Source organism: Fringilla coelebs (assembly GCF_963513975.1).
Source record: "Fringilla coelebs genome assembly, chromosome: 12".
In the NCBI taxonomy this organism is placed as follows: Eukaryota; Metazoa; Chordata; class Aves; order Passeriformes; family Fringillidae; genus Fringilla; species Fringilla coelebs.
This window is the reverse complement of record NC_140038.1, coordinates 5,630,382-5,644,172: the sequence shown is the minus strand read 5'-3', so window position 1 is coordinate 5,644,172 and position 13,791 is coordinate 5,630,382. Positions and strand designations below refer to the sequence as shown.

Genomic DNA, 13,791 nt, shown 5'->3' with positions numbered 1-13,791 from the left:
GGACTGCAGCGGGAGCCGTTCCCGGGGCAGGTTTTGGTGAGGGAACCGCACAACAGCGGGAGCCTCGGCGGGGCCTGGGCGGCGTGAGGGGGCGGCGGGACCGGGCCGGGCCCGTGGGCGCCTCTGGCAGGAGCCTCCCGGAGGGAGAGCGGCGGCGGGGAGGGAAGGGAAGGGAAGGGAAGGGAAGGGAAGGGAAGGGAAGGGGGGGCGGTTCCGCTGTGCCCGGCCCGCCCCGCCCCGCCCCCGGCCCCACCCGCCGCCGCCGCCGCCATGTTGCGGCCGTTGGTGCCCGGTGCGGGGTGAGGCCGCGCGGGCCCGGTGGGCCCGGAGGAGCTGTCTGCGTGGGTGAGTCCTGCCCGCCCGCCCGGGCCCGGCCGCGCCGGGCCCGCCCCTCCCGCTGCCCTCCGCCCTCCCGCGCTCCCTCCCTCCCGCCGGCCCCGCGGCCGGGCGGTGCTGCCGCCCCGCGGGCAGGGCGGGCGGCCCCGCCGCCGGCGCACCGAGCCCTGCGCGCCCGCACCGGCTCTTCCGGCCCGCAGGCCGCCACCGCTCCCCATTCTTCAGGTCCCTGCCCCGATCGGCTGCGGTGCCCGCGGCGGCCCGGCCCGGCCCGGCCCGGCCCGGCGGCGCCGGCACAAACTAAGTTCGGCGGGCGGCCCACGTGCGGCGGGGCCGGGCCGGGCCGGGCTGTCAGCGCGGGGGGCGGCGGGGCCGGCCTTTGTCTCGGGTGGGGACGGCGTGGGCTGGGGGCGGTGTGTGTGTGGATGTGCGTGTGGACGTGCGTCTCTGTGTGTGGAGCAGTGCCACGGGCCGGACGAGTCCCCAGCCCGCCGGCCCCGTTCGCCCCGAGAGCCGCGCCGGGCTCATGAAACTTTCACGGGTGTTGGAGCCCCGCGTCCCGCCTGCCACTGAGCCGCCCTCCGCTCTAGCCCTCCGCGGCTGCCCCGTGCCGCCTCCGCGGCCCTGACAGCGGCCTCTTCCCCCATCCCCTGCCTTCCCCGCGCTTCTCGGCTCCTGCCATCCCTGCCTTCCCATGGGATTCCAGTGTCATGCAGTCTCTGCATCCCCTCCCGGAGACACCAGCCGGGCTTGAGCAGCCCTTGGCAGATGTTTTCCCTTGTACGCTGTTTTGCAGAATTACCGATATTTAATAATGGCAATGTACATGATAAATAATCCCCTACAGCAGGGCATTGGAAGTAGGTGGTCATCAAGGTCCCTTCCAGCCCAAGCCATTCTCTGATTGATTTCCTTGGTGTAACTGGGGTTTCATGCTTCACTATTAAGTGGCAATCTCAAACGTTCTCCCTCGTTTGAAAGCTGCAGAGCATCTACTCCCAGTCTCCAGAAGCCCCTGGGAATAGCACCGCTAGCAAAAGGTTTGTAAGGAGTGAGTGGAGGAAGTGACTCCTGTGGTGCCTCTCCTTGATTTTGAAGCTTATCCATAGCAGATGGCCCTGGGATTTGACATCCTTCCTCAGGGCTTTTTTGGATGGCTTGGAGCCTTCCAGGTTTCCTGATTCCTGGAGAAATGTATAGATAGTGAGGTTGAGTTTACGCACTGAAATACACTCTTTACTCCCTAAGTCCTTCTCCTTTGCTCACTTTATTCACCTCTTCTACTTCTTTGCAAGTCTCAACCTCCATGTTTTCATTGGATCCCAAGCTCGGGTTCGCAGTCCTTTGCACAAGAGTGATGAAGTAAGGACAAAGGTCTTTATTTTCAGCTCTCCCCACAGACTAGTTTACATAATTTCCTTTAATATCCTTTTTTTTGTTTGTTATCTGTGATCAGAAATATACAGTGTAAAGTTAGAAGTTTAAATTTATGTTATTTAAAAATCACTTCTGCCGATAAGATGCTTATTCTCTAGAATCTGGGTCAAAACTTGCTTTATTCTGAGAAAGTGTGGCTTTATGTATGACAAGTTTAAGATGCAGTTCTGTGGAGAAATACTTAGGTAGAGACTTGTGCCCTCATGACTGCAAAGCCAGTAAAACAGTGTTTTATAAGACTCAAAGACGAACACAAATCCTTCTGAAAAAGCAAGGTTTCATCCAAGTAAAGGATATTTTGAGATGCTGCAGACACATGGGATTTGTCTTGCATTTTAAAACAGATGCAGAGAGGTGTTCCAGAGTGGGAAGGGGAAGGTCAAGAGTGATTGGCAGGCTCATTTTTCTCTGTACAAAACTCAGTCATGCCAGGTTATGGAATGAAGTGTCTTCCTTGCAGAAGCATTTGTGTGCCAGAAATTTTGGGAGCTGCGTGGTGCCTAGCTCTCTCCCAGCTGGTACAACTTTTCCCACCCAAAGGAATGGGAAGTTTCAGGTCCATGCTTTTGCCAACTGCAGTAATCTGTGTTGTTTCCAAAGTCCTTATCAAGTGGAGTGTGTGGATAATTTGGGCTTCCAGGGGTTTCATGCCCAGCTGTGATTCCTTGAGGGAGGTGGTTGCAGATTATTGCATAGCCCTTCGTGGACCTTCATATTTGTGGTTTAATTTAAGAACGAGGTGAAGTTCAGCCACAGCAAGCCACTTTTAAGCCAAGTAAATCTCTGCAGAGAGTTTTGTAGTAGATTAACCAAAGCAGTACCTCTGGGACTTGTTTGGAGGAACGGCTGAGCTAAAGCTCAAAGACCAGTGTGTCCCTGTGCTCCACTCCAAGTGATTTCTCCTGGCCCAGGAGTTGTTCCCCATTCCAGGAGCCTGGCCAGAAGGGTTGAGCTTTGTTTGATTTGAATGTGATGCTTGACAAACTTCTAAACTGAATTGTCAATAATGACAGCAGCCTTAAATCAGGCCCCTTTTGGGAAGGCATCAGATGGCTTCTCTCTCTCCCTCTGCCTTGTCCCATGGTCCTGCTCTCTGCCTGCACCTCTGCTCCCAGTTCTCCCCCATTGTCCTGGAATCCTGCCACCCTTCAGTCTCCCTGGCTTGCTGCTGGCTTTGGCAGCATTGTTGCAGCCCAAGTCAAGTGTGGCAGGACTCACCTTGCCTGTGGATGCTCCTTGCCAAGCAGGAACTGGTGCCCTGCTAGTTCTGTTGACACATTTTGTTGTTTTTCCCCTCCCTTATGTACAGCATGCACCAGTTCACGTAAATTTGGGGGTTAAATAAAATATATTAAAAGAATGACTCATTAAATATTTGTGAAGTCTCTGTATTGTAGCAACTTGAAAATATTTTGGTTTAACAGTGTAAATGCAGTATCCCTGACAGTAGTGAACACAAATGTTCGAGTAATTCTGTGCTGTCAGTTTTCATTCAATGTCACCAGACCTTGATTATTGCTGTTGTAGGTTGCTGTGTTGAGTGCTCCAAGTCTCCACTTCCTTTCTGAAGAGCTTAGAAAGAAAGTGCTGGCTGGGAACACAATTTCATCTTACAAGTTGGATATAGTTCCTTATTCTGTCTTTGGGCCGTTTTTGCTTCACATCATAATTAAGGATTGCCCCTGTTTCAGATAATCCTTCTTGGAACTGTTTATTGAAATATTTACTGAAGACTTCTATTATTTAAATTGCTCAGGGTAGGGAGTCATCTCACTTTTCAGGTCTGTGTCTCTTGGGCCACCTGTTTGCCCCTGCCTTTCTTCTGAGTTCTTCAAAGTGACAATCTGTTGAGAAATCAGCAGCGATTGCTGCCTATTAGCTCTACAAAAACCCTGCCCAAACAAAAAAAAACACCAAAACCCCTTCTGCAAATGTACTTCAGAACCTTCTGTTGAGGCTCATGATGACGGCTGGCTTTGGATTATTGGTGCACCTGACAGGTTGAAAAGATGTCCCCTGCATGAGCTGGGTGTGGTGTCAAAGGTGATGCTCGTACCAGCTCTGTTCTGGGGGATCCTGGGATAAGGGCATGCTTGCTGTCTCTCACTGTGCTGCTTGAAGCACCTCTGAGGAGCAGCTCTGCCCACACCCCAAGCTTTGGGTAGCTGTGATTTTTGTCACAGTAGATGTTGATGCATGTGAGTCTTACAAAGTTTGTCCATGGGGGAAATATATTGACAAAGTATTTTTTGTGCTTTTGATTGTAGCTTTCATCATGGGGGACATGAAAACCCCTGACTTTGATGACCTCTTGGCTGCTTTTGACATCCCTGATCCAACTAGTCTTGATGCTAAGGAGACCATTCCATCAGCTGGGGAGGAGAATGAGAATCACCTGAAGTCATCAGGAATGTGCATCGATGAGAATGTGTCCTTATCCCACTCTCTGCCTCCCTCCGATGCACCTGTTGTCAGTGTGATAGTGAAGAACACAAGTCGCCAGGAGTCTTTTGAGGCAGAGAAGGAGGGGAATCACCTTGGAACTGGTCTGTTACACAATGGCTTTCGTGGCTCCGATCTGCCAGCTGAGGCTCATGCTTTAGTCCATAATTATGGCAAGTTTGAGTCAACTTTTATTAATGGTGACAGCTCGAGAGGTTACTCTGATAAACTGGACGAGTCCAAGTCAGAGCCTTTGCCAACATTCAGTCAGTTTAGCCCCATTTCCAGCCCTGAACCGGAGGATACATTCAAAGAGAACAGTATTGGGGATAAACCCAAACATGCCCAAACTCCCTATTTTCCACCACCTTCAATATATGTACCAACAGGAGCTTCAGTCCTAGATCATCTTAGGAAGGTGCCAGAGCCCGAATTAAGCATGTTTGATCAGTACTGTAAAAAGGAACAGAAGACAGAAATCCACTGCCAGCCAGAGAATAGGCTGGAAATGAGCAGGAGAGAGCAAGACAGAGCAGTGGAGAGGTTTGCAGAGTCAAGCAAGGACTTGTTAGATACCAACAGCTTTCTTGGGGAAGGCTTGGTGTTTGGAGACGTCCCTCACAACAATTTAGGAGATAGCAAGGGGTCTGTGCCCGAGCTAAACGTGTCTTCATCCATACCACCTCGTCAGAGGCTAAAGCCAACTCATTCCAAGTTGTCATCCTGTGTGGCAGCCTTAGTAGCTCTTCAGGCCAAAAAGGTTGTGTGTATTCCAAAAAGCGATCAGCCAAATTTTACCAAGGAACCTGGTCCTTTTAAAGACGGGACGAAGGGAAGTCCAAAAATGCCCAAGTCGCCAAAGAGTCCCCGAAGCCCCTTGGAGGTGGTGAGGAAGGCTGGCAAGCAGCCTGAGAGTCCTCGGAGTGTGTGCAGTGACAGCAGTGGGAAAGGCTCTCCTTCCATGGCAGCTGGCTCTCCGCCAGCTATTCCCAAAGTTAGAATAAAGACCATCAAGACATCTTCCGGTGAAATTAAAAGGACTGTAACCAGAATTTTGCCAGAAAATGATGAGTTGGGCAAATCTTCAGAAGAGTCACCTGCAGAAACCTCTTCTGCTGAAGAGTTTATCAAGTCTTTCCCATCCCCTGATACTAGTGCAGTTACAGAAGGTGAGGCTGGCAGGAATTCAACCAAAAACGGGGCTGCTGTGGCTATCCAGCTGTCAAATGTAGCGAGTCCTTACTCAGACAGTATGAAAATGGATATTGCAAACAGCACTTGCACGGTGTCCTTATCTCCACTGCCAAACTGCGGCGGCGGTGCCATAAAAGTGGGGGTCAAGAGGCAGCAGCCATCCAACACAGCCACCTCCAGCCTTCTTCCCAAAGCTGTGCACTTGGCAAATCTCAACTTGGTCCCCCACAGCGTTGCTGCTTCTGTTACAGCGAAGACATCCACACAGAGGCGAAACCAGCCTCAGGTGACACAGATGTCAGTGCCACTGGTGCACCAAGTCAAGAAAGCTGCTCCCGTTGTCATGGAGGCATTCCATAAAGTGCTACACAGTGCCAATCCAGTGCCGATATATACTCCAAACCTTAGCCCCCCACCTGACACTAGTATTAATTTACCTGCCTCTGGGTATTGTTGCCTGGAATGTGGGGACTCATTTGCCTTAGAGAAAAGCCTGACTCAACACTATAGTAGGCGAAGCGTTCACATTGAAGTCATGTGCACTCAGTGTTCAACTATGCTCCTTTTTTTTAATAAGTGTAGCTTGCTTAAACATGCACGAGATCATAAGAGCAAAGGATTTATCATGCAGTGTTCTCAGCTGCTCATGAAACCAATTTCCATTGACCAAATGTTTTCACCTTCTCCTACAAGCTCTTCAGTCTCTCCAGCTCCTCAGACTTTTCTCTCATCCTCTCCTCCACCTAAGTCCAGTGCTGCTTCAGGAGGCGGGGTAGGGATTTCTGCAAGCACTCAGCCAGCCTTGCCTCTCTACACAGACCCACAGAGGCTAATCCGTCATGGACTTAAGTGTTTGGAGTGTAACAAGCAGGAGCAGGATTACACTTCTTTAGCAGCTCATTACCAGAGAACCTCAGAAGATAATGAGAGACTGGTAAGTCATCATTTTAATGTTATTAGTTAAATCTCTCCGAGTTTAAAGAGATTGTCCTCAAGGGGAGAAGTAGGCATCGTGGTGGCAAATGAGTTGCTTTGCCTAAAAAAGTGCTTATGGGGAGAATTTGGAATGCACATGAGCCCAGACGCGTGCGTGTGAAGAAATGTTCAGTGTTGTTTGCTTGCCTTCTTTCTACCCTCTGCCAGTAAAAAGAGCCTAGTAAGGAGGCTATGGAGATCCTTGAGTGTCAAAGAAAGGTGATGGAGATGAAAGATGGCTTGGATGAGGCGCGCAAAAAAGCTGTAGGGGAGGATCAGCAGAGCGTTACCTGGAACGGGTTTTTGTGCTGTAAGCGTGGCTGGAGGAGATCTGGCACAGTTCAGTGTTGCCTTTCCTGCCACTGGTGCCAGAACCTTCCCTGTGATCATTGCACATCGGCTGTTATTGTTGCTGCTGGTGTGGTCAGCTGTGTGTTGCCCAGGCCTGCTGTGGTATGTGGGGGGGAAGGCTGGTTCTGTCTGCTTTTGCCCTTTGGGTGGTACAGGGTGAGTGGGTGCATAGCAGCGTTCAAGAGCCTTGTTAGTGGCTTCCTGCCTTCCTCCTGTCCTGCCCTGCTCAGGTTTCCACAACCTCTATGGACCTGGCTGGAATCCCCTTAAATTAAACTCCAGCTTAGGTTTCCCCTGATGAAGAGAAGATGATTATTGTTGTGGACCAGGACCATACACTTTGTTTATGGCTTTTATTTTAGAAGACACGTTCAGTCTTAAGTGTTAACCAGCCTGCAGCTGAAGAGGAGGAGTATCCCTTCTCCTTATCTCTTTGGATGAGGTAAAAGCTTCCCAGGTTGGTGTGGCTGCCAGCAGAGCTGGCTCCCACTGCAAGGGCTGCAAAAAACCAGGACTCCATGCCATCATTTGAGAGGATGACCACATCTCTGCCATGGCTGTCAGAACACCTGCACTCTCCAGAGCCTCCCTGTGCTGCTTGAATGGCTTGCAGGAGTATTGAGGTTGCTGTGGTCTCATTTAGATAGTTTGTTATCTTAAATTCATCAGCCACCAAAAAAACTAGATTATGGCTGAATGGTTTTGATGTTGTAAAAAATGGTGAGGCCAAAAGGGATCAGTGTGGCCACGTAATCAGGTTTCTTGCCTGAGGCAGGTCAGTGAGCTCTGCACTCTGTCAACACACCAACTCATTTTTCAACTATAATGCTTTTTTAGGAAATGTCAGCAGTCTGGCATTAAAACTTCCAGGAGAAGGGATACAGTGAGTGCTCCGAAGTGATCTAAAATGTTAATCAGTGTCATTAAAAATGTACTTCCTTATTTCTATTGTGGGATTATCAATTCAAGAGTTCCTTAAAGAGGAAAAGAATGTGTGATAGTAAGTATTTTTAGCTTGTAATCAAATAATTTATTCTGTAACTTAACCAAGAATAGAGTTTACGCCTCTCATGTCAAGTAGTTCTGCTAGATGTGACATTATTTTTGGGGTATTTTTCTGAAGAGAAGCACTGGAAAAAGAGGCTACTTTTGAGCTCCTGAAACCAGTTCCTGCCTGTAAGATCTTCCCATGTTTGCACTCCATAGGATGCGTGCACTGCTCTGGGAGTCCTTTTCCACTGTATATTTGCTGTCCTGCAGGCTGCCCAGTGGTGCTCCATGCTGTTCCCAGAACATCTGTTTCAATAAAGTTGTTACATTTCTAAAGGAAATAAGAATTTGTGCCCCATGCCTGTAATGGTGTGTCTGGATTTAGCAGTAGCTGATGGAAACCATCCCACTGCCTTTTACCAGAGCCCAGGTGTTTGGTGTCACTGGGCTGAGAGGTGAAAGGATGGGTGAAATTCAGTGGCCTCACAGGGATCCCTGATTCTCTGAGCTCTCCAAGGGAAAAGGTGTGGATGACCTTCACATCGTGTGTCCCACGTGGATAACACAGTGTAGATCCCAGCAGGATCAAGGGCAGAGAAGCTGAAGGTTTTGCATATAGGGTATTAATGAATGTAATACTGTTAATCATGGTGTGAGAAGGTTGTAGGTGAAGTTGTTGGAATGTGTGTCATAAACCCCTGGACTAGGACAACATGGCCACCACTTTCTGAAAGATACCCTGACTCTGCATTAACTTAATTCCTTGGGTTGTTCTTTCTGTTCTGGTGACAAAAAAGAGAAGTGTTGGTATAAGCAGGAGAGGATCAAGTGACTGATTTTGCAACACTTTGTTACATGGTAGAAGTGGTTAAAACCTCTGCAGAGTTGGGCCAGGACACTTGTTTTTTTGTTAAAGTGGTAGAAATTGGGTGTAGAGAAATTCTTCCCTGTGATGGGGGTGAGGCCCTGGCGTGGGCTGCCCAGAGAAGCTGTGGCTGCCCCATCCCTATAAATGTTCAAGGTAAGGTTGGATGGGGCTTGGAGCAACCTAGTGGGAGGTGTTCCTGCTCATGGCATGAGATGGTCTTCAAGGTCCCTTCCAACCCAAACCAGTCTGGGGTTCTCTGATTCTCTGAAATTGGGTTACTGAGGAAGGCATTGATGTAACACCTGGAGTGAACATATTTTAGTGCCCTGGTAGTGGTTCAAAACCACTATGTCCACAGGGCAGAAGATGTTGATTTACATATTGGTACATCTAATTAAAACCACAGTCCACAGCAGTTGTTGTGCTGGATCCACAGCAAGCTGCAGTCGTGAGACAATCTGTCAGGGTGCAGAAATAGTATTAATTGTTGTGGGCAAACTTGGCTATGAAACCACATCCCTAGATCTCAAGAGACTAATTATCTAGAGTTTTATCATAATTTTGTGCATTTTGAACAAAAACTGTGTATTTCTTCCTCCATACCTGGTGTCTATCTCACTGTGTTGACATGCTGGTTTAGAAGTGGTGATATGGGGTGTGATTGCCACAGTTTATTACAGACAGTAAAATCTGCACTCTGATAAAAATATACAAAAAATATTCCAAATTAATTTCTTATTCAACCTTAGAACTCAGGCACAAACTCTTTGCCATGCCTCACTGAGAAACTAGGAAGTAGTGACACTTTCCACATAAAGACATGGCTTGATTTATGCCTTCTAAGGAGCTTCAAGAAGTAGCAGGGCAGGTCCCCTTTGTATTGTGGCCAAAAGCTTTTAATCTGTGACTATTCAGATGCTTGGTACTAGATTGTCCCTAAAAAATGAGGATGCTTGGAAGGGGTAGATGAATGTATAATGGAAAGTGCAACTTCAGCTGAAGGGGAAGGGTAAAAGCAATTTATCCACAGCACCTGGGTTTGTACTAGAAGGTGGAGAGCTGTGGAAAATAAGCCAGGTGATTTTTGATCCATGTTCTTGGAAGCTTTTCTGTTAAATGACCCCAAATCTGGATGCACATCCAGTGTGACTGTAACTTGTGAGACCAAATGGGCTTTGGAGTGCTCAGTTATGATGCTTTTAACTCAAAAACTGTTTCGGACATGGCTTTGGTGTGGTACCTTGCTAAGAAGGAAGGCCTGATCCAACAGGGTTGATGAAGAAAAGAAAGAGCAGGAGAGACTTATTTTTCAGTATGATGTTTTCAGTGACCCAGAAGCTGAAGGACAAGCACCCTGTGATAAGAGGAGGAATGACTGGATTGGAGAGGGGGAAGAGCCTAAGCTGTCTCTGCTCCATGAGAAAGCTTACCCTGTGCTGATACTGAAGACTTTTCACTTTAATTGGAATTTCTTACCATGACTTTGTGAATTACTCTGACATTTTCAGGTTTCCCAGAGCTGCTTGAAAAGGGGATTATTGGCTTTTCTCTTTCTTCCAGATGATGGTTTGGGAAATACCTGGTGTTACACTTCTACATGGCTGTGGGTAAATCCTGCTTAAATAGGATGGATAATTGTAAATTACTTTCCTAGGTGTGGCCAAAATGTGAGTGACATGGCTGGGTCACAGTTGTATTGCAGGAAGGAAGAAAGATAGTGATGTGGTCCAGACAGCAGGGAAAGGAGGAGATTTGGAGCAAGTGGGAGGAGGAGAGGGGGATGATGATGTGGTTGAGAAGGTGCCGTGGTTTTCTAAAGGAAAGACCTTTAAAAAAATGATGGAGAGCTTGACCTTAATGTTGTATTTTTAAACATGTACATGATTGCAGTTGCTCAGAGCACAGCAGGGTTTATTTTGGTACAGAATATGTGTAGGATGAAGGCAGTTCCTCCCAGCTGAATACTGTGGTGGGATGGGATCTCCATGGCTTGCAGGGAGGATACAGGCTTGAATAATCCACTTCAGAAACATAAAGAACTGGATTTAGTAGATGTATGTTTTGAATGGATCATCTTAATGCCTTTTTTGGCAACTAGTGAGGCCAATTCTGCATTTTTTTTCAAGCTTGTGAATCAAGCTGCTCAGTGGGACCTGTGTGCTGCTTTTCCATTGCTGAACTGCAAGAAGGAAGCAGTATGGGAATTTGAATAACTGGCAGGTTGGATTTGTTCAAACCAGAAGCTGTGCTCTGTGTAGGCATTATACTTGTCCAGATGTTGAAGAGGTGGTACCAGATGTTCCATGTAACTTCAGGTCTGTTTGGTCTGATACAATGGTGTGTTCTAGAGCAAGATTTCTGGGGGGTGAGGCAGGGAAGGATATATAAGTAGGTGTAGTTTATGCCAAACTGATTTTTGTTTTTGGAATAGAGGAATGAGTTTATCCTCATCTCCTTGATGTTCAGTGAGATGGTTGTTAGAGTACTGCATGAAGAATGAATATGCTGGAGAAGTTGGATTGTGAGGTTGGAACAGAACCAGGTAAACTCCTGGAAATAATTGCAGCTGGGATCAGGTTTTTATGAGATCTCCTGATGGGTGGTTTTAAGTACCTATGGAGTTAATATTTGTGTTAAGGAGACTTTGGAGGATGACTCTGTTAAAAAATTTGCTGAACCAAACTAACAAAGTAAGAAGTCATGGAAAAAGGGGAGTATTTTACAGGAGGTTCTAGATGATCTTTAAGACTGAGTAGGAATGGTATGAAAATTAACCAAAGGCAGGATTTGGTCTTAACTCTTTGATTGACTGAGGTGACACAACTGTGCAGGAGACTTCTGTCAATCTGCAGCACCAGTCAGGGCTGTGGTAATGCTCCCTCGTGCTAGAAATAACCAAGTTGGAGAGGAGTGTATTGTTTTTTTTTATCAGGATAGATTGGAGTAACTGAGGGAAGAATGACCAGAAATGGAAACATAATCTCTTAAGGGGAAATTAAAAGCCCTTTATGAGTTTAGCTTGGCAAAGGCCTGGTAAATGAGGGTGGGTGTCCTTCAGCACTGAAGCAAAGGATTAAGGTGAGCATAGTGGCACTTTTTTCCCCCACCAGAAATGAAATCTGCCCTCAAGAAGTACTTCCTGTACTGGCAGGAATTGCTCTGGGCAATTCATCAGCATCAGACAGTTTTCAGGGCTCAAATTACAGGACAGGAACAAAGCCCATGCAGCTCCTGGTGCCTGCATTTGGGATGTGCTTTTTGTTACAGTGTTCTCCGTATCTCTTCTCACCCTGTATCTGGTGTGATCTTCGTAGAAAGGAGCTTTTTAATTTAGGGGCAATAATGATGCAAAACAGACTGATATAGATTTGTGTAGAGAATCAGAGGACAGTCTGTAATCATCACAGGAATGAATTCTGGAAGAGCTTTGCAGCAGAAGTAATGGAACAAAGGACACAAACTAGTTTTGAGACAGAGCTTATTTGTTTTCTTGGCAAGGAGAGACCACAATAACATGTGCAAGAATTAAAAGTACTTCCTGACCCTCTCGGGCATAATTGTCCATCTACTGGTAACCAGAGATGTTTAATCCTTTTTTCTTTTCCTTTCTTATTTGACTTGACCACCCAAAATCCACCAAGGTAGCTAGCAACTCTAATAAAGTATAGAACATAAACTTGGGACCTCTGAATTTTCTTGACCCTTCTGTTCTCCTTACTTTTTTTCTTCTTCTTTTCTCTTTTTTTTTTTGTCCAATAAGAATTTTTCAATGAGTTGTGATGTGTCCTGTTTATGTACCACCTACACAAGTAATTTAAAAGCAATTTTATTGCTGCCTTTTCTTTTTCTTCTTCCTTCCCTGTCTTAAATCAATGCTTTATAATTTATTGGATAAAACTTGCCAGGAGCTAGTAGAACCACATGCTGCCCTGATAATTTCCCAGCAGCAAAAAAAGAAAGGCAGCTGCTGTATTTTTCCTGTTTTTCTCTTCCTTCCCCCCTTCAAGTTCATGTTTTAATTTAGAAAACAAGAGGGTTGAAAATCAGCAAAAAATTCCCTTGGCCCCATAAAGCACTGTGTTCTCCCTGTCCCAAACCACGAGTGATTAATGCAGTCCTTTAGTACTAGTGAGGATGGATTTTGTTTTTTATGGAAATTTCCCCTGTGGATTTTGTAGAAGCAAAGGGATGGAAGATGTTATGATAAAAGCATGTTGGGGAAAGGGAGCTGCTGGGAAAGAAGACAAAGTGGCAGGATAGCAGAGCCTGCACCCAAGAACAAACCAGAGCATCAGGATGAGGAGAGGCTGATGAGGAAGAAAAGCCAGGGTGTGGCTCCATGGTCTGCTTCAATCAGTTGTGATCTGTTGCCATGAGGCAGCAATCCCACCCTGTCCTTCCCCACCCATGCCTGGCCCTGGTGGTCCTACAGGCCCCAGAGGGAAGAGGATAAGGGGCAGGGCTGTGAACTAGAGGCCCGGACATGGCTGAGAGTGAGGAGGAGGGGATAGCTGGAGACAGGGGGGTTGTTCTGGGTGGGATGGAAATGGGGCTGGAAGCTGGTGTCTGCTGGCACTAAAAGAGTCTTGCTCCTGCATTCTTTTTCCAGCTGGGCACCTATGATGCTGCCTCAGGCAACCTGGAGTTGTGACTGGAGGGTTCTGTGGGTGACAGGCAGGGGAATGAGAGCCCAGGTAGTGGTGATGGTCTGCTCTATCCTGCTGTGAGGAGAGGGTGCCCTCTGAAGTGTCTAATGCTGCTGCAAACACCACGGGCAATAAACACAATCTCCAACCAGAGAAACTGTGGCTGCTGCATCCCTGAAAGTGATCAAGGCCAGATTGGACAGGGCTTGGAGCAGCCTGGTCTAGTGGAGGAAAGAGCAGAGGCCTTTAACATCATCACTGTAAGAAAAGAGAGGGAATGTGTCCCATGTAGCATATGGGGTCACACTTGACCCACACTTGACTTGAAAGTGTGGATGTGAAAAGTCATTTAATCCACTGCGTGATCATTTTAGCGAGCGCGAGTTCAGATTTCTAGCTGGAACCAAGTGCCCACCCAGCCTTCCTCCTCACACTCTTCCCTGCTCCATCATGGAGTCCTTCCCATGGGAGACAGTCTGTCATGAACTTAGCTTTGTCATGAGTCCTTTCCACAGTGCAGTTCTTGAGGATCTGCTCTGGGATGAATCTTTT

At 47.4% G+C, this 13,791-nt stretch overlaps 1 protein-coding gene across 2 annotated transcripts in view; it reads left to right on the top strand.

Annotated features, from left to right (window-relative positions):
- The first annotated feature begins 253 nt into the window (after positions 1-253).
- The window catches only part of ZNF592 (zinc finger protein 592), a 37,139-nt gene continuing 23,601 nt past the window's right edge, over positions 254-13,791 (top strand). For both annotated transcript variants that reach the window (XM_084213838.1, XM_084213837.1), the window contains exons 1-2: positions 254-345; positions 4,041-6,343. In XM_084213838.1, the coding sequence (XP_084069964.1) occupies positions 4,049-6,343 (2,295 nt within the window). In that variant the 5' untranslated portion in view covers positions 254-345; positions 4,041-4,048. The remainder of the gene's footprint in view (positions 346-4,040; positions 6,344-13,791) is intronic.